The sequence below is a fragment of the Thunnus thynnus genome, chromosome 5 (genome assembly GCF_963924715.1).
Source record: "Thunnus thynnus chromosome 5, fThuThy2.1, whole genome shotgun sequence".
Taxonomy (NCBI): Eukaryota; Metazoa; Chordata; class Actinopteri; order Scombriformes; family Scombridae; genus Thunnus; species Thunnus thynnus.
The window spans coordinates 17,368,217-17,392,679 of record NC_089521.1 but is presented as its reverse complement, the minus strand read 5'-3'; the positions used below and the strand labels follow the sequence as shown (position 1 = coordinate 17,392,679).

General features: G+C 39.6%; 2 protein-coding genes across 2 annotated transcripts; one reads left to right on the top strand and one right to left on the bottom strand.

Annotated features, from left to right (window-relative positions):
• Nucleotides 1-4,668: 4,668 nt before the first annotated feature.
• On the top strand, nt 4,669-16,635 carry ttc23 (tetratricopeptide repeat domain 23). The gene is made up of 11 exons (XM_067589686.1): nt 4,669-5,079; nt 5,308-5,476; nt 6,480-6,603; nt 6,951-7,107; nt 7,236-7,361; nt 12,307-12,478; nt 12,646-12,751; nt 13,104-13,231; nt 13,441-13,590; nt 15,303-15,385; nt 15,600-16,635. Exons 1-11 carry the CDS (start codon nt 5,021-5,023, stop codon nt 15,709-15,711), a joined length of 1,386 nt encoding a protein of 461 aa, XP_067445787.1. The 5' UTR covers nt 4,669-5,020; the 3' UTR covers nt 15,712-16,635.
• synm (synemin, intermediate filament protein) lies at nt 15,951-24,172 on the bottom strand. The gene is made up of 4 exons (XM_067589685.1): nt 23,253-24,172; nt 21,905-22,029; nt 20,393-20,472; nt 15,951-20,236 (listed from the first exon to the last, which is right to left on the bottom strand). The coding sequence occupies exons 1-4, from the start codon at nt 24,048-24,050 to the stop codon at nt 18,180-18,182; spliced, it is 3,060 nt and encodes a 1,019-aa protein (XP_067445786.1). The 5' UTR covers nt 24,051-24,172; the 3' UTR covers nt 15,951-18,179.
• Between the last annotated feature and the right edge of the window lie 291 nt (nt 24,173-24,463).

The following is a 24,463-nucleotide window of genomic DNA, read 5'->3' as shown; positions in this document are numbered from 1 at the left end:
ATACAGCTTCAGCACAAGCTGGAGAAACTGTGGTTTGTTATCTACTGTAGCCTCTCAGTAACCGCACAGTTGTGTGACAAAAGTTGACAGCAAAACTTTGGGGACTTCACCCAAATTCTGTAAGTGCAGCTAGATGCAAAACACTGGTTACATGGTGAATCATGTGATGTTTTGATCTAAGTTTGGTTCCTTTTAAATTAATTGATAAAAGTCTGTTGTAATAGTACATCCGTTATCCTGCCTGTATATTTAGTATTTCTGCTGCTGCCACCTTCAAACAGACAGTGAGGTTTTCTGTTTTCATCAAAAACTTTGGTTTTACAAGTGAAGTTGACACAGCTTCCATGGGCCTCTTAAACTGCGAACAGGAAGGACAAGTGCTAAAGTGTTTACAGGCACATCTCTTGACAGATGAAAATGGAGTAATGTCAAACAAAGGACTCAGTTCATGCAGTGGACGTTCATAGCTATGAAACAATTAATTAAAAGGTTTTTATTACCAACATATTGCATTTCCCTTGGAGGCTAACACTTTGGCATCATTTCTGAGCAGGCGTGGTATTTTATGAAGAAAAAATGAAGCAGAATCAAATATTTAGAGCTGTTGTATGATTACAAGAAAGTTTACTTGTACCACTTCTCCTGTGTCTTTCACTAAAGTGATGGCTTCATAAAGTTATTCACTGTTAATGTTTGTTGGAATGGGTCCATGGAAAATGGAGAACTTTGAAAGTTTGAGGTGTATAGAGTAAACATACATTAAAAACATGTTTTTCTTCCGCTGCCTGTACGGCTGCTGCATACCTACAGTATGCTCTGTATCTTACATGTAAAAGGGTTACCCCACAGATACAGTAAGCCCTCATAGACGCTAAAAAGATGTACAGAAATAATTCACAGTGAGCATGGTGATCAACTCAAAATCATATGCATAAAATCCCAAATGCTGTTTATGTCTGTGAGAGTTGTTAATACCTGGATTTTGCACTCCTCTGAAGCTATTTTACAGAAAGTAAGTGGTGGAAGGGGCCATCCTGATGAAATAAAATAAGAAGATAAAAAGACAACGCAAGTCACACTGGAGGAGGATAAATACCAGCAAAATATTACTCTTAAAAGTGCTTTGACAGTTTTTCATTGTTCAGTTTATGCTAAGACTGTTTGTGGAGAGGATATTTTAAAACCGATCCTGTTGATGGTATAAGCACCATTATATAGAAAATTCAAGTCTTTCAATAATTCAGGTCTGTAATACCTTTGCACTGTATACTATAGGTTTGCTTTGCACTCTAACAGTGGGGCTGGAATAAAACAGAAGACTGATTAGAAGTGTTTGAATGGAGTCTGGCAAGGGTGAGAAATTTTAAGTGCTCACCCTCTACCCCTCATCAACCACCCCCACACACTCCCTTGAATGTCTACACATACACACAAACACAGAGATGTCAGAGAGGTCTGAGTGACTCTACCACTGTCACTGGGTGCCTGCTGTGAAAACAACCCCCCCACCCCCCCACCCCCCTCCTCCCCTCTCTCCCTCTTCTCTGGACGCCTGCCTGACATACCAGACCTTGTTCGTTAGCGCATATTTTTACCCACCGTTACTAAATTAGGAAGCCAGAGGGAGCAAATGTAGTGTGGCTGCCAAGGCAGAAGAAGAAGGGTCTGATCAGGCCTGGGTTTGCTGAGGGCCCATGCCAACCCTACCAGCTTCATTAAGAGCCACTTGGGTTTCAGAAATAGAAGCCCAACAGGGACCTGGGCCAAACAGAGCCCTGAACGGCCAGCCAAAAACTCACGGGACAAACAAACAAATAAACGGGTTGTCTCATGGCCTGCCAGAATCAACCGGCAGCAGCCATCCCAAGGAGCCATAAGAAGTTATCTTAGGCAGTCTTGCACACAAAATGTGCCCTGCCCTGAGTTTAAAAGTGGTGACAGTACACATACTGCCAGCCCGATACAGAATAAATTAACCTAGAAAGCTGTCTCCGGAGACCAATTTCTCAAAGCAGCCACAGAGACGTTACTTCTTGTTTATTTGGCATGGATTTTGGGCACTGATGTAAGAAAGGATATTTTCACAAGGAAATGTACATTTCCTCTTCTCGCTATTGGCATATAGTATTCATGTGTAAGATGTGAACACAGGTGTTCCTTATCTGTGTTCTGTTTGCTTTTTTTAACTTGAAAAGCCTTGCAGCTCTTCATCTCCATATACACTTACAATTCAGATTTTCTTGATTACTACAAAATTGTAGGCTATATAAATGGATACACATTGTGTGTCACTGAAACAGAATGTAAACTCTTTTTTGGAAAATAAATAAGTAAATAGAGGGGAAAGCCTGTTTTTGTAGAATATTTAATCAGTTTTATTTCCAGTAGATTTGGATAGAAGACAGAGCCTGTGAGAAAATATCATTTTTCATATCTGACAGTGTAATTTCAGAGAATAACAAACAATTAGAAAACACTGTAGAAAAATGTGTTGTTTTTTACATTAAAATTTGGGGTTAAAAACCATAGAGAAACATCTTTCAGGTTCATTGTTTACCGTTTCATCTGAGTGGCACCTCTCAACCTGTGTACCACAGTGACTTCAGTCCATTTAACAGCCTCCCATTAAAACTAATGAGCTATTAGCAGCTGACTTTGAACAACTTTAAGGTCACTGTTACCACTCCCATATTTTAACCAATAAGGATACAGAGAAAGTATGGGCCCAGTTTCTTTACAGAATTCGTTTTGACTGACAGTGCTGCATGTTTTTCTTCTTTTGATGATGCTTTTGATTTTATAGCCCATGCAGATAAAATTCTCACATAACATCAAATACACATCACTTTTTAACCTTTTTTCAGACTGTTGGTATGAGGCGCACAAATAATCATAGGTAGCATCTTCAGAGGCCTGTGAAAACTATAAATGAAATAGATGGTCTGATAAATGCTGAGGATGCAGTTTGGATTTTACTGAAAAAAGAGGAATGGCCCTGGGGTTTACATATTGCCAATTGAACACTTTGAAGTGTGCATACCCTGAAGAGAGGCCAAAGAGAGGCCATCACTTCTTAAAAGAGCACAATAACATCATAATTCTCCCTTGAGCGCAATCATACATGGGCGTATTACTCTTGTGTTACTATACTGACACCTTGTGGTAGTAGCAGAATATCACAATTATTATGTTTCAAACGTTAAAAATTTTCACATAAACTGCACATTAAGAACCCTTAATGTGATGGTTTTAAGTTTCTATATTTTGTGCCAGTTCACATGAAGTGATAAACAAACCATGAAAAAGGTATACTAACAGTGATCACAAGCCAGATTTAAACCCACAATTTAAAGTCACCTCAAGGAAAGCCACAAGGATATAATTTGTCTTTTTTAACTACAACTACCACTATTGCTGCTACTACTACTATTACTGATAATAATAATAATAATTTAATTTATTTATTTATTGTTGCATATTCTTTTAATTTTAGTAATAAAGTGAGTAGCAAGAACTGTAGTAGCGGTATATGGTCAGGTTTGGCATGGTTCAGCCATTACCCTGTAAGAACAAATGTAATCATTCACAATGGAAAATAATATCTTGGACTCATGAAGTAGTGAACCAGTGTATAGGAGTTACCCTGTTACTAAAATGACCAGATTAATTTGCTGGAGCCTTAGGGCAATATGGGCTGCGTTCATCCCTATCCCTGTGCAATGTGAACAGTTAATCTATGCTGATATACTGCCTGGTTCCAAGTTTGCTGTGTACTGATTTGGTGTGACACAAATAAAACATAAGCACAAAAGTGAAAAAAAAAGAAAGATCCCAAAACTAGATTTTAATACACAGGCCCTCTTTAAGACAGGACCTCAAGGTCACACAATAAAGCAAGGGCTGCTTTCAGGCCCATATAATGTCATTTGTAGTGCTTTTTGCTGCATATTTCCAAAAAAAGTTCAGGTTGAGGCACTCAACATCCACACAAGTGCACTCAATTCCTCTGACTAATTAGACCTCTAGTCTGGTTGAAGTTGGGCGGAGCTATGCTGGAAATTACGTGATGTCACCAAACTCTGAACTAATAACATTGACAAGGGTGTTCGTTTTTTGTTGTTGCTTTTTTGAGTGAACTAATAATAATGATAACAGTGTTAAAATAATGATGACGGTGTAAATTGTTCCACCTCAACAGTTGCAACAAAGTTTAAGTATGGAGCTGTCAATCAAGCTTGTCTACACAAGTCCATACAGAAGCGGTTTAATCAGGCAACACACGATTAATGAGAACAAACCAGTTGACACAGAGTTTACGGGGACCCTGAGGCCAAAGTACTGCTAAAGCAGTTGGCAGCTTTAGCAATCCAGCCTTCATGACCAAACAGAAAATGTGATGTATTGGCAGCATACTTTAATTCAATCACCGACTGTACAGAAGCCTAAAACAACGCACAGGAATTCACAGATAGACATTAAAAAGGAAAATATGAAAATCACAAAATCACAAATTTTCTATTTGAACACTAACATTATAGCCTAGTGTATCTATAGCTACCTAAAACGGGAGGCGTATTTTTCAGCGTTTGTCGATTTGTTTGTCTGTTTTATTAGAAAAAAACAAGCTGTAAAATCCATGCAAGCCCTCTGGTTCTTGAATGCGCCCCGCCTCCGTCTGTATACCTTCAGGAACAGCTTTTCCAGCGTTGGATAACTTTGTGCACTTCCTTCATGGCAGCCCACAACAGAGTCTGGCCTGATGACGCTATAGCTTCTGTCAGCGTCATGCTTTTAGAATTGAATTTCAGGCATTACATCGTATCACAAAGGGTAGTGTTGTTTTGAGAGCAAACGTTAAATGCTCCGAAGGAAACATTAAAATGGAGTAGCAGCGGTTGGTCGCGTTAGCTACAGTAGCACGCGCAGTGTATCCACGGTAACACGTAAGGAACACAGACTGCTGGTTATGGATCTGTGTTAACGGTTAAATCTCATACTTTCCCCACTGGTGGTTTCTAAAATGGATAATGACAACACTATGTCAAAAATACGACCCAAATCATCCGATTCTGCTGAGTCGTAAGTGATTTCTACTTACAAAACACTTGCGTTTTTACCGTAAATAAAAGTTCATCACCTTTTTAACTGGCTTGAGCTACCTAACGTTAATGTCAAGTACGATTTAGCTAAGTCATGTTTGTTGAGTTTTAAGTAGCGTTAGATACTAGTTCCACAAGTGTTTTCCTCAAATGTTAGCTATATCTCAATAAAAAATTATTAAGATACCTTGTTTGACCAAACTTGTAGGTCTCCTGAAAGCATCAACAGGGGCGTGGATGCGTCTCCTTCTTGTGACTCAGGTGTGGTCAGTCCCTCGCAAATAGGATATGCTAAGAAGGAATTTATTATGATCCATCCAGAAGAAAAGCTCAGACACTTTGAGAGCAGAGGTCAAGACCATGAAGACAACCAAGAAGTGGGTACAGTATAGTGGCAAATTTATATTACATTCATTGTTGGTATTTTGCAGTCAATTGTGCACAGATGTACTGTTTCACAATTTGTTCTGCAGGATTGATGCATACAGTCTGCATAAAGCTATATAAGCTATACAGTATGCACACCCATGGCTGCAACTAATAAGTTTTGCTAGAAATTATATTTTGTTCATAAAATGTCAGAAAATAGTGGGAAAATGTCAGGCACAGTCTAAACTGAAAGATATTCAGTTTGCAATGATATAAAGAGAAAAACAGAAAATTTGAAATCTGGGTGGACAGATTGCTATTTTTGCTTGATATTGACTTAAATGATAAGTCAAATTGTTGTCTATTAATTTTCTGTTAGTCAACTAATCAATTATAGATTAATAATTTCAGCTGTACACACCTTACAATAGAGGGGAAAAAATCTTTGGATTAAACAGTCAGAAAGTAAGGTTGACCCCTATGCAAGTCCCTAAGCATGATTGGAAGTTTCTAAAGGGTGTGTTTTTATTAGAGGGGGTGATACTTTTTCTAATCTGGGCTCAGGGTTGGCTGTGGTTCAGGAGGCAGAGTGGGTCATCCACTAATCAGGAGGTTGACAGTGGTTCGATCCCCGGCATGTCCAGTCTGCATGTTGAAGTGTCCTTGGGCGAGATACTGAGCCCCAAATTGCTCCTGATGGCTTCGCCATTCGTGTGTGAGTGTTTGTGTGAATGAGTGAGCATAGAAACATTGTGGGGGGCTTTAGATAGGAAGCACTGTAATGCTCCTAATGAGCAGGTTGGCACCTTGCATGTCAGCCTCTGCTTTTAGTGTATGAATGTGTGGGTGAATGTAATGTAAAGCTCTTTGAGTGGTCAATAAGACTAGAAAGGCACTATATAAATGCAGTCCATTAACCATTTAAGATGTAACACAATCATTATTGATGTGGTTTTTGATGCATGACATATTGGGCTATCAAGTAATACTGACAGACATTTATCCATTCAGTTTGATGCTTGCATCCAGGACCTGGTACGTTGTGTGGCACTGACGAGGCTGGTATATGGGGATGGTCACCTGAAACTAGCCCAGGCCCATGCCAGACTGGCTAAAGCATATTTCCAGTTTAAAGGTAAATTCAAAAAGACTGAGTACATTGTAAATTACCATTTAAGACTGATACGCAAAGCATATGGCATTTTTTGAGTGATGCAGCTACAATTCAAGCATCTACTGTTTTACCACTTATGGCAGTTGCTTCACCTTGTGTTCAAAAACTAAAATGTAAAAGTTTTGAATGTAAGACAACTTTTCAAGACTCACACATGCTTCAACTCAATGTGATCGATCCATGTAGCTGCTGTATGTGCTGTATAGTGATTTAGCTACTTCAATGACTAGTTATTTTCATGTGGTGTTATTTTGCTCTCTTTTTTCCCTGTTTATTTCAAACTCAACGATTGTTCTTTGTTTCTTCAGGCTGGGGACTGCAGGCCCTGGAGCACTCATTGCTGGCTAGAGAGCTGCTGCCTTTCTGCTCCTCCATCTCTCCTTGCAGAGGTGAAAAACTAGAGGTTCTCACATGTCTCCTGAGCATACACCTTACACAGGGAGGTGCTGCACTGCTTTCTGCCAAATATCCTTGCCATGATATGTTTCACAGTAAAGGTGTGGGATTGAATTAATAAGATTAACTCAGAAAACAGGCTAGATGTAGAATGTTACATTTTGCAGCCATAGACAATGTCCTTGACTCTTTTCAACTCTTGAGGAAGCAGAATCCTCTTATCTGGAGGCAAAACAAATTATTGAGGAGCTTCATCAACACGGAGGAATCAGTGAGGAAGACAAGATAAAGGCTGAGCTGCAAATCTCCACTGGTCTATCAAGGTACAGTAGTGAAACATATTTTTTTGGCGTACAGCAAATCTGTAGTCAAAGTAGTAAATTCACCAAGTGGTTAGTAATATAGTAGATTAGAGCCTTTGAGGGCTTGATTTTTAGCAGTACTCTTTGCTTATCAGGTGATATGCTCTATTTATTTCCTGTGACACATATAGTATCATGTTCAAGCTGAGTTAAATGATCTGGGGCCATCCCACGTTAAATGGTAAGAGGTCACATCTGTTCAGTTGGGTTTCAGAGTTTAGCTTAAGAGCATTTTACATTAACATCAATTGTTACAACTAAATAATATTAACATTATTACATATTGCACAACATGGTAACTGAGTCTAATTTGAGAAACATAACCTTTGAGTTTAGATTTATGTTTGACCACAAGATGGCGATATATTCCTACACATTCCTGTTCTCTTGGAAACAACGCCATATATTAAATCAGGGTTTTCCCCTGTGTTATTGTGCAGTCCACTCAGCAGTGAGCATGGGTGATTTGTAGTAATCCTTACAGACCTGCTGGGTGGGGTTTCTGCATGTCAACCCATCCAGTCATTGCACAAGCAGAGGCACAGATGGGAGAGAAGCATGGCTGCTCTTTAAAAATATTTCTTCCTTTTCTCCACATGCTTTCTGCCTAAATTTTTTTGGCTACCTCCTTAATTACTATCCTCCCTCACGTCACTCTTCACAGTGTGGGTCACTGCTTGAGATAAAGCAAAGCCTTTTTTCTTTCTCTCATCCACAGAAGAAATGTCGGTCACTTTATTTACTTTACCCCCTCTACATTTACACATTATTGATTTGTTTAACCATTTCAAAATATGCATTTGTAACCTAATGATGATATTGACAACAAAGGTCCCAAGGGTAGTATTACATGCTCAAGAAAAGATTAAAGAATTAGAGGATCATGGTGGGGGCACCAAGCACAGACATTAAGTGCAAGACAGGCTGATAACCTTTTACCGGAACTGTGGCCTGGCAATATAAAAAAATAGCAGCCACTTGTCATAGCTTAGATCACTGTGGGAGAATTTAGAATCTCAATCAGGAACTGGAGTATAGTCTTACCTCGGTTGAGATCACCTCACTAATGTGTTTATGTTTATTTTTATACTGTTGTTGTTCTATGTGAAAGGAACAGTTAATATTGAATATATTTGGACTAACTGAATAGGTAATGCTCACACATATTGTGTACATGTGGTTATAGTTTAAATCCATAAGTGCAAATATTATCTATGCTTTGTTGAATTGTGAAACACATTAAAAGTCAAAATACAAGCTTGTCGCCATCAAAACATTTGACAACCTCACAATGTGAGACAATACATACAGTTAGAATTGAGATCAGTTCTTTAAAATATGTTGGGGTTTTTTTTAGTTTTAGAAGGGGAAAAAAATCATCCTTATAAATCATTATGTAAGGGAAGTCAGTAGTGGGATGACAGTGTTTTAACATGGGACTCCATCCTAAAGTTATGCTTTAGTTTAATATTTCTAATCTCAGCCTGTAATTCGGAAGCTTTGTTTTAAAAAATCCTGTTGCGAGTTAAAGACAAGCAATACTGCAGCATTGAAACGAGCCTTATCAGCAGCTGAGGTGAGCTACACTAAAAGGAATTCATAGATGATGCCATCTTGGTCTGTTTCAGAGAGTCAGAGTTTGTTGACATGATATGCGTAATTGAAAAAATGTGCAGACTCTGGCTGGTGTGTAAGCTTGCTAAATCTCTTTTGTTAGGTGATGACTAAGAATTTGGCATGCGTCTAAAGCTCTGTCAGTCAACACTGTTGTGATGGAGGGGAATGTTCCCACCAAAGCCTGGAACAATAAAGTAAGCTCAGCCCTCCTATAGATCCTGGTCCAAACATTCTGCTTCAGTTTCAGGTTCACACTCAAGGTGTGCGCTTGTGATCAGCCAAATGAGATATTTCTTTCAAGGATGCAAAAGCTTTATTGCTAGGTTTAGATTTGTGTTGTGTGTGTGCTCAGATGACATGTTTATCTTTGCCTATTCATAACTGTTGTCATAAATCTACACTTAAGTTTACAGATTTCATCGAATTAAATTAATGTATTCATCAACTCAATCTAGTTGATTAATAAACCCACAGTAATTTCTTCCATATTTTCTCCACCCTTACATAATTTCCTTGTTCATGCATCACATTAATTGAACTGCACTCCCTGTAAACCAACTTTATGCAACTAATCTCCAGAGTTTGTGCTGTTGAGATAATCAGTGGCCTTACTCCCCTCTCCTTAGTTTTTACACAGGCTATTTACTGGGTTCATAGATCTAAAAACACAGACTGACTGCTCAAAATACCAGTAGTATTCTGATGATCAGGATCCACGGATTGCTGGTTTTCTTTCCAAAAAGGTAGTTAAGATGGCTGGAATAAAACCAGCAGGGCTTTTGTTTTAGATGACTATGATGCCTGGACAGGTGGTTTAGTATTCCTGTGCATATTCTAGATTATACCAAATTTTATCTCACTCCACCTGAGGCACACAATAATAAGCTCACTCTTGAGTGTTATTCAGTCAGTTCAAAGCACCACACAGATTTCTTGGAGCAGGCTGCTGTGTTTTTGTCCTCCTGCTTTCACTTTGGCTTGGCCTTTCTGGACCATTTTCCAAGTGAAAGCTCAGAGCAAACTTACATCAACCATGTTCTGGAAACATTTACAAAAGAGGGCTGTGCGGCTTGCTTGGCAACACTTCTACAAATCCTTAATTATAATAATTCCTGGCCCTGTGGACTGTTAGTAGATTTCAGTGGGATGTGGCATATTACCGCTTTGCCAGGAAGTGCGTAAGGATGCAGAGTGAATGAGAGGATAGAGGGGCATTGTGTCTGTCTGTCGATGCAAGCAGAATGGCAGAACTCAAGGCATGCTGGAATGTAGCTCAGCTAAAGCCATTGCTGCTGCCCTAAAAGGATCTGAAGTGCCTGCCCTACGAACACTTATGGGTGGGACACTCCATTATTATCCATCGAGGCATGTTAGGATAATCTGGGATTCATGGGAAAATTCAAAGAAATGAGCCTTCATAATGTTTTTGTAACCTGTGCTGCTGGCATTTAGCCACTGAGCCATGGATACCCAAATTCATGTGGTCCAGGGATGCAAGCATGACATACCACTGACAGCTTAGACTTTTGGTTCCCAGAGAGGCTGCCTGTGCTAAAATTACTGTATGTACTCATGATACTGGAAAGCACCTTGGATAAAACCTTAAATCAAATATCATGCTATAACAGATTGACTGCAGCATTCACTCTATAAATAAATAAATAAATTATCAGTCATCCAAAAAACCACATACAACTATAGTCTGAACAGTGCGGATGTGGGAAGACTGATTTGTGAAAGGGGTTTCCTATACTGCTGTGTGGTAGTAATGTTAGCTAGAGATGGTACAGTAGTGCCCTCTGAGACAGGCTGCCTCCTTGACTGGAGAGCTGAATTAAATTTAGAGTCCATTAGATGGTTTGAAGCTGTTCGCAGAATTGCCTGATGGATCCAATGTCCTTGCAGTGGATAATGCAGCCATGGTCTCTCGTCCTCTCTCTCAATTTCCCTTTACCATCCAACTGCTCTGTAGTAGCTCAAGCAACTCAAAACAGTATGACAGGAAGCATTAGGCACATATAAGGGACAAATTAAAGGAAATACCAACCTAATGTGCCTTAGAAAGGTATTAGGCCACCACAAGCCTCTAGAATAGCTTCAGTGCTCCTTGTCTACAAGTGTCTGAAGCTTAAATGGATGGAAACACCACTGTTTAAAAAGATATACCATCATTTGACAAGGGCAGTGGAGAGTGATGTCCAACACATCCATCTAAAATCTATCAGAGGTGTTCAGCTGAGTTAAGATCTGGTGACTGTGAAGTCCACAGCATGTTATTCACAGCATTTACAAAACCATTCAGTGACCTCTTGTGCCCTGTATGGAAGCAGGTGCTTCCATACAGGGCTATGTGTTTCCACACATTCATGTTTTTCCTTTAATTGTTACCCGTTTGTCGAATTTGTTGACATAGATGAAGAATTCTAAGCTACCAGTGTTTTATCAATGACGATGCCTAGATCTCCAGCTTTGCTCGGGTGGTTTCCACTGAACCTCCAAGGGCATCCGCTAATTTAGACGCCCTGGAATTAGAGTTTGAAAATACTTCAGGGGTTATTTGTCTGACTCTGAGTGGTTCTAGTTAAAATGCAAAGGTTAGGAGCAGTGTAACCTTCAGTCCCAGAGGAGACAGACTGTTGAAAGGATGCAACCAAAAACAGATAAAAGGGCAATGTGCAGGCTTTCCTCATTATAGAGTGCACTCCAACTGCAGCCATCAGCCAAAGCATTCACCACTCTACAGGGACTGGGTTTGGCTAGAGACCAAGGAAATTACTTCAGTAATATAAAACAGGCTTATAGTAATGAATTAACAGACATATAGGTATATACTTTATACAGCCAATAATTTAAATAAAGAGTGCTACTAGACAAAATGTGTGAACAATTGTTCAATTTTATTTTGTATTCATTTCTTTATCAGGGTGTGCAGGTTTAACAGACATTTTCAAGGTCTATTCACGTTTCCCTGTTTTTTACATTCTGTTGTGAAGAGTTGGTTCAACATATTACAAGAAAAATGTAATTCCAATACTCATTTGTACTATTTTTGAATACTCTGATATTGTGTCAATCCCCTGAATGGAAATCAAAGTGCAGGGCAAACTACAGAACATACACTGCAGCTGCAGCTGTAAAATGCTTTCAAATACAGGGACCCAGACAAATTACTTGAAGGGTAAGCTTTATAATCCTTACTCTACCCTGCTGCCTGTGTGGTGGGCTATACTGGTCACCGTCTTTCCATTTCTGACAGTCTGCCTATTTGTGTGCTATTTTTGTTCTATAGGGTCCATAAGAAACAGAACAGGCTAGAAGAAGCCTTAAGCCAGTGTGAGAAGTCGTTGCAACTGCTTAAGGATTGTGGTAAGCCTGAAAAGACCACTTCTGTCTATAGGGACATGGCCGCCATTGAACAGGACAGGGATCATTTGGACAGAGCCATAGAGCATCTTTCCAAGGCAAGGGGACTATCATTTACAAAGACATCATACACAACACTCAAGTACAACATACACAATCACACTAGGGCTGCTTTAGACAGTGCCAAGTTGTCTTGTCAGCTACACCTCCTACACCTATTTGTTGATATGTGATCTGTCTTATTTCACCGGGTTGTTTCTGCTAGGCTCATGCCATTGCTATGAGTCACTGCCCAGAGGGGCTAGAGAGGGCTCAGATCTCCCACAGCCTGGCCCTCATCCTTTCTGCTGCTGCAGAGCCCCACCACAATGGTGAGTCTATTCACATATTCACATATGTCGGGCCTGAGCGATAGGCACAAGGGGTTAATTAAGATTTGAATCTCCCACTGTCTTCCTATATGTCAAATTCTTTAACATGGTGTTATGGAAACCAGACTTACAATAGCTGTATTGAAGACATGTCTAAGTTGAGCCATATCAATATGATTCATCCATGTCAGCAATCATAAAGAAAACATCTGGAAAGAAAAAATTGAAGGGTTCATGTAGAAAAATATTGATAAGTTTATGTTGTATGTTTTCAGAATCAGTTATTCACTCAATTATTACCATAAATTAAGTTAACATGCATCATTTGTGTGTTTTCCCCATGCTGGTGTAGACTCTGCAGGTCGCTACTTTGAGCAGAGTCTAAATTCATACAAGATATCTGTAGGTCTGCTGGATCCAGCCTTTCTCACTGCCCAGGATGATTTCTGTCGATTCCTCCTCCTCAATGGACAGCAAGAGGTTACGCCACACACACACACACACACACACAGTGATTTTCTCCAGGCACATTTTTATCAACACATTTAAGTATCAACACATTTTCTGTTCCGAGAGCAGCACCATGGAAACATTTCCTCATTTCCTTTGTGATTGTCAAGGGATTGATTCCACCTGCTACATGGGTTGTGGCTCTGTCTGCTGATGATTTTCACCTATTTTTAATGCAGAGATGTGTGGAAATCCAGAGAGCATCTCTAATTTCAAAGAGATCTACATTCGGTGATTTGAGTGCCGAAGTAGCGGACACCCTTCAGCTGGTAGGAAGTGTGGAGATGAGTGAGGGCAGGATGAAGCAGGCCCACAGGACCATGACAAAGGTAATCACAAATTACAGACCACTTAGTGGTATTTTTTTGTCCTGGTTACAATCTATAAATACATATTAGAAATGCTGGACAGAGTAGTAGTTACTGTTGTCAGACATGACATTTTCCCTGCCAAATATTTGGGAGGGTTTTATTAAAGGCCAAGAGTCAGGGGGTGTGACCACCAATACCAGTCAAAGGTTGAGAGGCTTGTTCAAAATATATACACAAAGAGTCCCTGTAATATTGAGATGAGCTATTTTCACCATCCTCTCTAAAGGCTCAGCGCTATCAGAGTCGCATGCTAATCTTGGAAGGGTGCAGTGTGCAGAGCTGTCCTCCCTGGTGTAAAATATCACACAGAGTGACTTTGTGTTTCCTTAGTCTGGCTGGAGCCTGACAGATGGGCAACACAACTTTGGAAAGAGAATGTTTGCTAACTGTTGTCAATTAAAGGGACACTGACCCCAATTAGTTCTGTACGCCATTATGTCCTTTGAAACAGAAATGACATTCATGTGTCTTTCAACACATATGCACTGAATAAACAGCAGCATTTAGTGGATTTAATCATGTTCCATCTCAACAGCTTTTAGTGCTTTACTTTATTCCTTATGTAATGAGTATTATTTGTTTCTCATAAGTGACTGCATATGTGTGCCCTATGAGCTCAGTTCTACCGACCACCAAACATAACTAAGTTACACAAGTAAAGGGGGATTTCTTCATACTAGTAAGGACATGCCTGAAAGTAAAGGAGCCTGGTTGCTATGTTGCTGTGTTATTGCATCCAAGTGCGGAGAGGGTCTAAGTATGACAGAGTGAATCAAGTCTCACTCTCTCTTCTCCACGTTCGACTACTAACCTTTCTGAAGTACCCTGACATAGAGCAGATATGCCAGGACTTTTTTTCCCCGCTGTCATCATGACACCATCTGCACAATGATTGAGCAACTTTCCAAAGCAAAGCTAGTTCATACAGTATATACTACATAAGGTCTACCAAAAAAAAAACATAGAGAACAATGGCACACACACAAACACACACTTGACATTTCCACCTTCCTCTGTTGTGCTGCTGAGAAAAAAAGGCCTTCCATTACATCAACCTTAGCAACAGTGAAAACATCCAAGAGGCCAGATGGATCTGTTCCAGAGTGTTTTACTTGTCCTGGTGAAGCAGGAAACTTTTAGCTACTTTTTTCCCTGCTTTAACAAAAATCTCCTCACATCTTGTTATTTATGATGATTGCAAAAATGGCAAGCAGGTTTTTATCCTGTCTGTTGCGTCACTGTGTGTGTGTTGTGTAATCGTACATGTCTTTCTAGTTAAAAAGTAAGACTTCTCTGGATTTTGGAAAATTGTGTTATATTTTCATAGCTAAGCAGTCATTGCTCATTCATGTCATTTGATTTCAGCACACTAAATGTAGAGTGATATAAGCTGTATCTTTGATTTCTTGGGTTTACTACCTCAGATTCCTGTCTTACTGCTTTAGAGCCCTGAAAATAAATCTAGGAGATCCCCCTTGTTGACTCAACTCTTCGAGTGTTCAGCACAGGTGTTATCTCAACCTTGGTCTGCTACAGTGGTTATTTTGGGATGTTTAGTGCATTCACATGTTGCTAGGAAGTGTTTATTCCCCTGAGTATGAGTTGCACCTCTCATCTTCCAATGACCACTCACTCTGCCGTTATTAATTTTTCTTTATTTTTAATTTTAGTGCCTGGAGATCCAGAATTTACTGTATGGCCCTCAGCACAAGAAGACAAAAGCCACACAAAAAGCTGTAGACATGTTGGCCCGGTAAATATGCAGAACATTATTATATTTGTCACTAATTAAACTACCTTTAGACTATATTAAGACCAAGACATTTGATTCACCTGGTGATAAATTGCCAATCAACAGGTTTTATTAAATAGTTTGGTGAATTTAGAGGACAAATTGATTTGGAAGAACAGACATAAGAATACAGTCCCTGTTTCAGTGATGTAACCATGTACTGTATGTTTTGCAGGGCACCAGAGGTGGCTGAGAGTCTGCAGAGGCAAGGTAGAAGGAAGACAAAACCTCACACGTTTTCAGTTCTACCATCCGGTAGCAAAGAGGGAAGCATATCTGACTCTTAAACTGTTCTTCTCTTGTTTATGTCACAAGAATAATCCTGATGGTTTGGACCAAGAGCTAGTGATATTCACTTCCTCAAGAAATTTGTCTGTCTTTTGTCAATATTATACAGGCAACTCCCTCTGCTCAAAATTAGCTTGAATTGCTCTAATCATGTCCTCTGGAAGTACATGATTTTGTGTCACTTTGTACATTAGGTGAAATATTTTGGTTTTAAAGAAATACTCACACTCACAAAACATACCCACAGTAGTTTTTAATGATGTTAACATATGAAACAATTTCCAAGGAACCTTAATCAGCAAAAGCCATATTGTTATTTGTTCAATGTAAATTATTATGTCAATAAAAGCAATAATGTTGGGCTGTCCAGGGTGAACACTCAGTCATTAAACATCTTTATTCATCAGTAGATTTTCTGTATGCTGATGTATATTATTATGTTTATGGTATGAAATGACATATACAGTAGTATCCAGATTGCACTGTGTACATACTGTACATGTTAAAAAAAAAAACCTAACAGAGAATTTCCTTATTCAGCTACAATTTAAGTACACTGATGTGACTGATGTGAAACTTTTTTTTTCTTGTATTACTGCAGTTTACAGACCAGAAAATCTATGAGAATGTGTTGTATCTGGGCACTTAAAGGTAAAACATTGTTTTCATATAGGTTTAATTTTGTAGATTGACAATAAACATATTAATAGTCAACTTAAAAGCCATGACATTCACACTCACAATTTTTCAACATGATGGTGCCAAAAAAGCAATTTGAGTAGACTTTGCTCAGTAGTTAGTGTAAGTGTAAATTGTACAGCCATGCAAAACATGTCACCACACTGTAATAGTATTGGACCATTTCTGCTTCTGGAGCTAGTACACAACACAACAAACCCTGGTGAACACTCGGTGCCACTAAGCTGATGATCCAAAAATAGTCATGGTCATGAAAACACTCTTGTGTCAGAGCAAAGGTGAATCCTTCAAGCCAACACTGTGATAAACCAATGTGTACAAACAAACAACGTTCATACAAGACTTACATCAAACACAGATGTGATTGTATCTTCTTTAATAACCCTATCGCTGCATTCTTTTTCATTCATAAAGGTTCTACTACCTTCTTTTCTTTCTTCCGTCTTACCACTTGCCTTTAAAATTGACATTTTCCTGTGGAATTTAAAATGGTATTTTGAATTTCCAACTCCTTAAGCATGTGTTCAAGTCACAATATTTACTGTTGGGTGAATAAAAACACATGGTATTGACATACCATGTAAAGATATAGATTTTGTAGAAAAATGTAACATCGTGTAACAGAATTGTAATTATATATTGGGCAGTTATTTTTTTCCAATTGTTAAAACTGTATAGTGTGTACTTAGTTGTGAGTAGGGGTAAATCCTAAATACCTAAATATTTATTCTACATGACAGACACTTTTACGTGCCACATTTACTTGCACTCTACCTTGATTTCAGTGTTCAAAAACCTGCAGTATTTGTTAAGACAAATTACTATCTTTTTTTCCACTTCCCCAGCATACATGTGTATACTTTCTTCCACTATAAGCTTACCTATATTCTGTGTGCATTAGTGTCAACTGGTTAACATAACCTGCTGTTTTCCAGCATAGAGTATATACTATGATCATTCCATTTTGTAGCAGTCCCCAAGTGAAAAAAAAAATTAAAGCTCCAACCTGCAAATACTGCACACAGCACATCATAACTTCCAACTGTCACATGTTGCTCTGCATTAGATGTAGACTACAGAAGATTAGTCTTTTGGTTAACTCTGGCATATTTTCAGAAATGTAAGCAATATGCATTGTCCCTTTAAAATAAATGAATAAACTAAACTAATTACATATTAGAAAAGGCCATGATCTGATGGTCAGGGTGATGGGGTGCTGTGAACTGCAGAGCAGGATGTTTAAGCTGTACAGCACAGGTTAGTACAAAAATAGAGAAATCTAGAGAACATAAACAAGTTCAAAGATACTGCAAACTATAAAAAGGTTAACCCACACCAGCACTACACTCCAACAGTATATAGACTACCATTAAAAAATTGCTATAATATATAGATATTACAATCCTTACTCAAGCTAGCCCTTATTAGTTGGCATTGTGTATCTTTGACTATGTAGCACTGCCTCAATTAATACCATAAAATATGTAATAATCTAGTATGCTTACTTGATTAATTGAATTTTGTTTGAATTAACAGATGCAGTTAGGGGCACAAAATATTGGGTGACATACTGTACAGTAGGTACAATAAAAGCTGCACATCAATTGTGTATATAATGTTTTACTGCAAAAATGAAAGCATTACAGTGTCTGCAACCAGCATTAATGCCATATGTGGTGGATTGCTGCATCAAAACAACCTCTACATGTGCACTGAGTGACGCATTGGCAAATATTGAGTGTGAAAATATTTTTCACTGAAAACTTTTTTAATCATCTGTAGGGCTTTCAAGGTAAACTGTCGCAACTCTTTTCTCATGAGAAACCTTCACCGGGGTCTCCAAGATTTGAGACTGCAGATCTTGCTCTGAGGTTGCCTCAGCATGGCTACCATGCACATCCATCTGGAAGGTGAAGGACTTCTCTGATGGCCCCAGTTTGATATGTTTCTCAGTTATTTCAAGTGCAGACTCTCCTTCATTAGTGAAGCCTTCAAACTCTTCTCCATACGCAGCATCCTCTTCTTTGGTGACTCTGAAGCTGTACCCGCCTCCTGCCCCATCTTGGAAGGCTTTCTCAATGTTAGAAGACTTTAGAGCTGCCATGATCTGCTCTTCAGATAGATCATCACCTGTGTCTAGAAGCCCAGATTCCTCTAGTGTTTGAGAGACATTCAGCTCTGCAACAATGGTCATGGTTCCATTGTCACTTGACTGTTGCACTTTTTTGACATCGACAGTCAAATTCTCTGGACTTTCATTGCTCACTTTTCTGAGGTAAGCCAACTCCTCTCTCAGTGGACCTGACACTGAGTCTTCTAACTTCTCTAAAGCTCCCTTCAGCTGCTCTTTAGGCTCCAATGCATCCTCTCTTAGGAACTCAAGCACTGACTCCTGCACTATAGGGGAGACACAAACCTCTTCTTCAATGATGCACTCTGGAAAACTCTCTTTGACAAAGGCGTGATCACCTGACATGAACTTGAATTCGTCACTTTCCTCAACAATCACACTTTTTGATGGAAGACTTTCATCTCGATAATACCTCTCATCTGACAGGTCATCTAAAACGCCATAATGGCCATATGAGGTGATGCCAACACCTTCCTCGGGTTCAGAAAGGTTCTCATCTGGTGTGGAGACAAAGTACTCATGAGGCTCTTGGTCATGTGAGAAATATGGAGATTCACTCTCCCTAGAGATCTCTTGAACTTGAACAGATCCACCCTTGAAATGGACTGTGTCCGTCGTGAAGGTTTTCATGGCATCAACATCACTCTGAACTTGAGCGACATGAGGGACATTTTCTAGCTCCTCAATTTGGAAATATGTTGAGGAGGGCTCATAAAAACTAGATCTGGACTTCTGCTCAACCTCATGCTCCTCATCACTGAGAGACTCAACTGGTTCCTCAATAATTTCCACGTTGACAGACCTATTTTGCAGGCTCTCACCTCCCTGCAGGCCACTCAGCAGGTTCTTGATCATGCTTCCTGTTGTTGTGTCCTTGATGTCCTCCAGTGACACCTTCTTCACCCCTTGGTTCAGTAGCTCATCCAGGGCAGAGTCCTCTGAAATATCCAGCTCCTCCTCCACCTTGGACTCCAGCACAATCTGTGTCTTAGTTGAACCATCCTTCTGCTCAGTTTTCTCCACATGATAGATTACCTTTGAGTCTCCTGATGAGCAAACTTTAGCTTCCAAACCAGCTGGTTTTATCACTTTCTCAATGAGCTCCTCAACAGACACTGAGTCTAATACCTTTTTCTCGCCTGGGCCTATCGTAGACTCTGTTTTCCCTTCATCTTTAAACTCACTGTCACAAACATCTCCTTTTTCTTTTTCATCTGGCACTTTCTTTTTCCTTTCAGTCTCGGTTTTCATGTTCAGGCTCATCATTGGTGGCGACACCACTCTCACTGATGTGGTCTCAGCAGTAGAGGACTTAACGGGGCCTATTTGATTCTCTACCTGAAAGACCTGTTTGATTTGCACAGTTTTCTCCTCTGTTGTTGTTTTCTGCGCCTTTTGACCAATTTGTTTTTCACTGTGGACCATTGGTTTATCTTTGGTAGCAGTGGGCGCAGGGGCAGAAGCAGCAGCCCGAGCTTTGGTAAATGAGATCATGTCCCTTCTGGATGCGGGACTCTGATGCTGAGCTCTGGCTGTGAGTGAAATGGGGATGACCCTTGAGGGACTAATGGACCCAGAGTGAGGCACAGGAGATCTCCTCAGGTTTGGAATCGGCGCTGTGTACCTGGCATCCACATGTTGTCTGATTGAGGTGGATGCTCTTGGAGTGTATGGTTGGGCAGGCATCTTGATATCTGAGGCAGAGAATTATCATTTCTTGATAATTTATACTTATGTTTGATTAAGAAAAAAACACCCTCAGTGATGGAGATAAATACTTCAAACTATTCTTACAATGAACTCTTGGGATCAACATGCAACAAGAACAATAACACTTTTCATTACAGTACCTATTATTCTTTCTCTTTGATGTTGATTCACCCTCCTGTGAGCATCTTGCAGACCTACTCTCTCACCTTCCAGGAGAGCCCTAAACAAACAAGAAAAAAGACAAAATACTTTTTCAATACAAGCGCAAAAAAAGTAATTGTAAATTATGTGGTTATCTCCCCTTTCGACAATAATTATTTTCCCATGTATGTAAAAAATTACCAAAAATAAATACCTTACAAGACGCTCCACATCATTCAGCTCTGCCATCTCAACCCTCTCAAACTAAACGCAACAGGCTTACAAGACGGTATGAACCCAGGACCTGGCCATGTAGGGTAATAATCATCAAGAACATAACAGGCCACTGTCATCTAACAAATTCCTTGTAGTAATTTGCTTAAACAGCTCACCTTTCCTTGGCCGTGATTCAACAAACAAACAACAGCAAACCAAAGTCCCTCAAAAAGAACAACCTCTCCGGAGAGTGCTTTCAAGAAGACTGACCTAAAAATAACAGCTTCATAGTGGGGCTGTCCATACTTCCGTAGGAATCCAAAAGCAAAAGCTGACTCATGACATATACAAAAACACATGCCACTGCCACGTCTCGGAGAAAGCATTCTGTCTATTCCAAAAATTCAAAACAAACCAGACGTGCCTGATAACTGCATATAAACTTAAAATATAAGTATATGTTTATTAACTGATTCATAAATGTTCAAAAACATTTCAATAAAAATAGTCTGTTAGTATGTGAGCATGTGTGATCTAGCTGTGGTAGGAGCATGAAGACTAGACATGCCATGCTATAACAGGATATGAAATGCCAAATGTAATTTGTCTCTCTTCCTGTACGGTTAAAATAAACCCCAGAGAAAGTTTAATGAACCCTATTAAAAATCTATGTATAGTATTTATAAGATAGTAAATAGGAGCAACTAATTTCCAGCATATCGAACTGAAGAAAGAGGGTTTAGATGAGAGCACTTAGTGGCAAACAAGGAACGGAAGCAAGCAGCTGATCTCTTCTAATGTTTTTGATGAAATCAATCAAGCTAAGAGTAAATGTAGGGAGTGGGGGTTTGTTTGGACAAGCAAATTATTGTTAAAATTTTGTAAATATCACTGAAGAAGAATTTTTTAGCCAGCCAAAAAGCTTTTATCACTCATACTTCACAATGTATTTTCATCATTATCATAAAAAAAACATAACCCCATTTTTTCATCACGTGGTTCATCACCAGTTTGGTCATTAAAGACAGTTTGGGAGGTTCATACTTCTTGAACCAGTTACCACAACCAGTTCTTAAAATAGTTAAAACACATTCTATGACCATAAACTGCAGTGTCCCCAGTCTCGCCCACATTTCCTGTTATCTCTCTAGGGTCAACTATCTAGTAAAGGCATAATTCCCAAAAATGAATTAGGGAAAACTACTTTCACAAGGAGTTTAGAACTGGCGTCTTTTTCTGAGACATGATTAAAACATTTCATTTGACTAAAAGACTGATAAAATAAATATGATCACCTGTAGGCAGCCACCTCCATGCTCAAATCCATCTTGACCTGAAGAAGGTGCTGATGTTCTTTCATCTTTTCTGCCATGGTGTCAGACATCATGTTCCTCTCATGCTCCAGCTGCTCAATAATCATCTGAAGGAAAAAGACAAGAAGTTTTCATTTTTCACATAGTGTAATTTCACAAGTCTGCGGTCTCTCCATTAGGTACAGTATTGCATTTTTTTTGTTCATCCCTGCAATAAACTGAAAATTATGTAATCATTCAGCTCCCTTGTTCAACATTTTATTTTACTGCAGCCTTCAGTGTTAACTTGGTAAATCTGTGCTGTTTCTGTTAGATCCTTTAAGTCCCCACCACTTATTCTCGTTTAAATCTAATTTAGAAAGAAAGATAGTCATCTGTATGAACATTCTTTTTAAAATCAAGTCTGATCCCACTAACAGACTGCACTAATCATTTGCAGTGACTGCTCTCATGATCGTGCATAAGCCTTTTCCATAAGAATTATATCTGACATCTCACAACAGATGTCATGCGCAATTCTAAATTGTAATGCGGTGAACCTGTGATAAATGTGTCTTTGTTACAATATTGAAAGCAATCCTTCAGTATTTGAGCAGTGTTGTCACTGAAAGCTGGCTGACCTGCTTTTGGCTCCATCTTAAGGAGGCTAATAAGGATTTGTCAGTCTGACAGCTAATTGGTTTAAGTGGCTGGTGTAATCTAGCAGCCATGAAGTACTGGGGAGGTAAAACGCCATTTAGCTACTCAGGCTATCCAATCCTTTTATATGCAGGTCAAATGTTGCACGCAAGATCCATACTTTTGACAGTTATGGGAACACAAACTTGACAGGCACCACTTTGTTATTATGGAGGAGTGTTACATTAACTTTAGATCCAACATCTATTGCATGTTTTATTGTAATGGCACTGCCTGGGACAGGCCGGAGCCAGATTGGGGCAAGTTACAGGATGTCACACATCATATATATTCTAGTTAGAAAATAATCATTTCTGCATAGATTTTGGTGATATGTTCATTATTTAGGCTTCAAGGATTAGATTGATCCATAAATCATTTGTACAGCAGACACTGACAGCTGCTGCAGCTGCATCAGTGCCTTTAAGGACAGTGGGTGTGGCACAGCGAGGGAGTAGCCTCTCTCCTCTCCCAAGCCTCAGCGGGGTAAAGGGGGATCTATTCTGTTTAATACAGTTTTGTGTTTTCTAATTTCTTGTAGGCTAGTTGAAACAAATCCCCTGATCCCTGGTTTCAACTCAGTCTGTCTGAAAATATATATCTTATAAATAAGATATAAATCTTTCCTCAGTAACAACAGACTTCTCCTTACCTGATATTCACTGAAGTCCACACGGAATTTTTCCTGCATATGCATCAGTTGCTCTTCGAGATGCATCTGAACCTTGCCTTGGTTTTCCGCTTCTGTGCGTAATTTGTCCAACTCTGATGCGTACAGCATCTTCTCCCTCTGCAGATCACTCAGCCTCGCCTGGTCCGCTTTAATCGACTGCTCCATTTCTTCCACTTTCTGCTGGTACATTTCAAAGGTTTCAATCCAACCTTCGGACAGTCCTCGGGCATATTCTTCCACCTCTTCCAAGGAGGCCGCCGGAGGCCCGCAATAAGTTTGCGTGATGATTGGTACCACCCGGGACTCCACCTGACGATGTAAATGGTCCATTTGATGCCTGTGCGCATCTTCTAAGCATTTATACTCTTTTTCTAGTTGAAATAAACGCTGCTGGAGTTCACTGTTGGTCTTGTGAGCGTGGTGAAGCTCCGACTCGCAGCCTTTTAGTTCGCCACTGACTTCCCTGCACACCTCAGTCTGCTCGCAGCACATAGACTGGATCATCTGCAACTCGCGCCATAGCTTCTCCCTTTCCATCTCAGCCTGGGACTTTTCAAACGACATCTGCCCCACCATTCTCCTCAGATCCCGAAGCTCAGCCTTGTACTTCGGTTCCCATTCCGCCGTCTTCACATGTCTGAGTTTATTTATTTCGGCTATGAGATGCGCATTTTCCTGCTCCAGCTGCTTGGTTCTGGAGAGATACTGGGCAAGTCTGCTGTTGAGCTCCTTTAGTTGATGTTTTTCGTTCTCAAATGTTCTCTTGAAAGGCAACATTGTGGCATCTAATAAGAAAGAGAGAGTTTAAAAATTGTCCCGTCTGTATGACTCAGGTCCCGTTGTGATATGCGTGTGCGTCTGTGGGCACAACTGTGATGTAATTTGCGATCAGTGCCCTTTGACAAGTGCAGGAGGAGGGCGGGTCCTGCTTCAGAGGAGCGTCCCAAACGCGTCCGTGTCCCTGGCAGATGTTATGCTGCTTTTAAGTACTGTACGACATGTAAAAACTCAGTAATGACCAAAGATGTGGTAAACATAACTGTGAAAGTTATCAAACGTAAAAACATAGGTGCTGAAAAAGTAGTTATAAAACCACTGCAGTGTTATAAAATTAAAAGACGGTGGGGGGGACTAACTACACAATCTACTCTAGTCTATTTATAAAACTTAAGTTGTGTATATATTATTAA

Coding starts and splice junctions, on each gene's coding strand:
- synm (XM_067589685.1), bottom strand. CDS start 24,050: ATGTTGCCTTTCAAGAGAACATTTGAGAACGAAAAACATCAACTAAAG. Junction 22,030..23,252: donor TGGACTTCAGTGAATATCAG/GTAAGGAGAAGT, acceptor TTTTTCCTTCAG/ATGATTATTGAGCAGCTGGA. Junction 20,237..20,392: donor TCAAAGAGAAAGAATAATAG/GTACTGTAATGA, acceptor TCTCTGCCTCAG/ATATCAAGATGCCTGCCCAA.
- ttc23 (XM_067589686.1), top strand. CDS start 5,021: ATGGATAATGACAACACTATGTCAAAAATACGACCCAAATCATCCGAT. Junction 5,080..5,307: donor TCATCCGATTCTGCTGAGTC/GTAAGTGATTTC, acceptor CCAAACTTGTAG/GTCTCCTGAAAGCATCAACA. Junction 12,752..13,103: donor TGCAGAGCCCCACCACAATG/GTGAGTCTATTC, acceptor ATGCTGGTGTAG/ACTCTGCAGGTCGCTACTTT.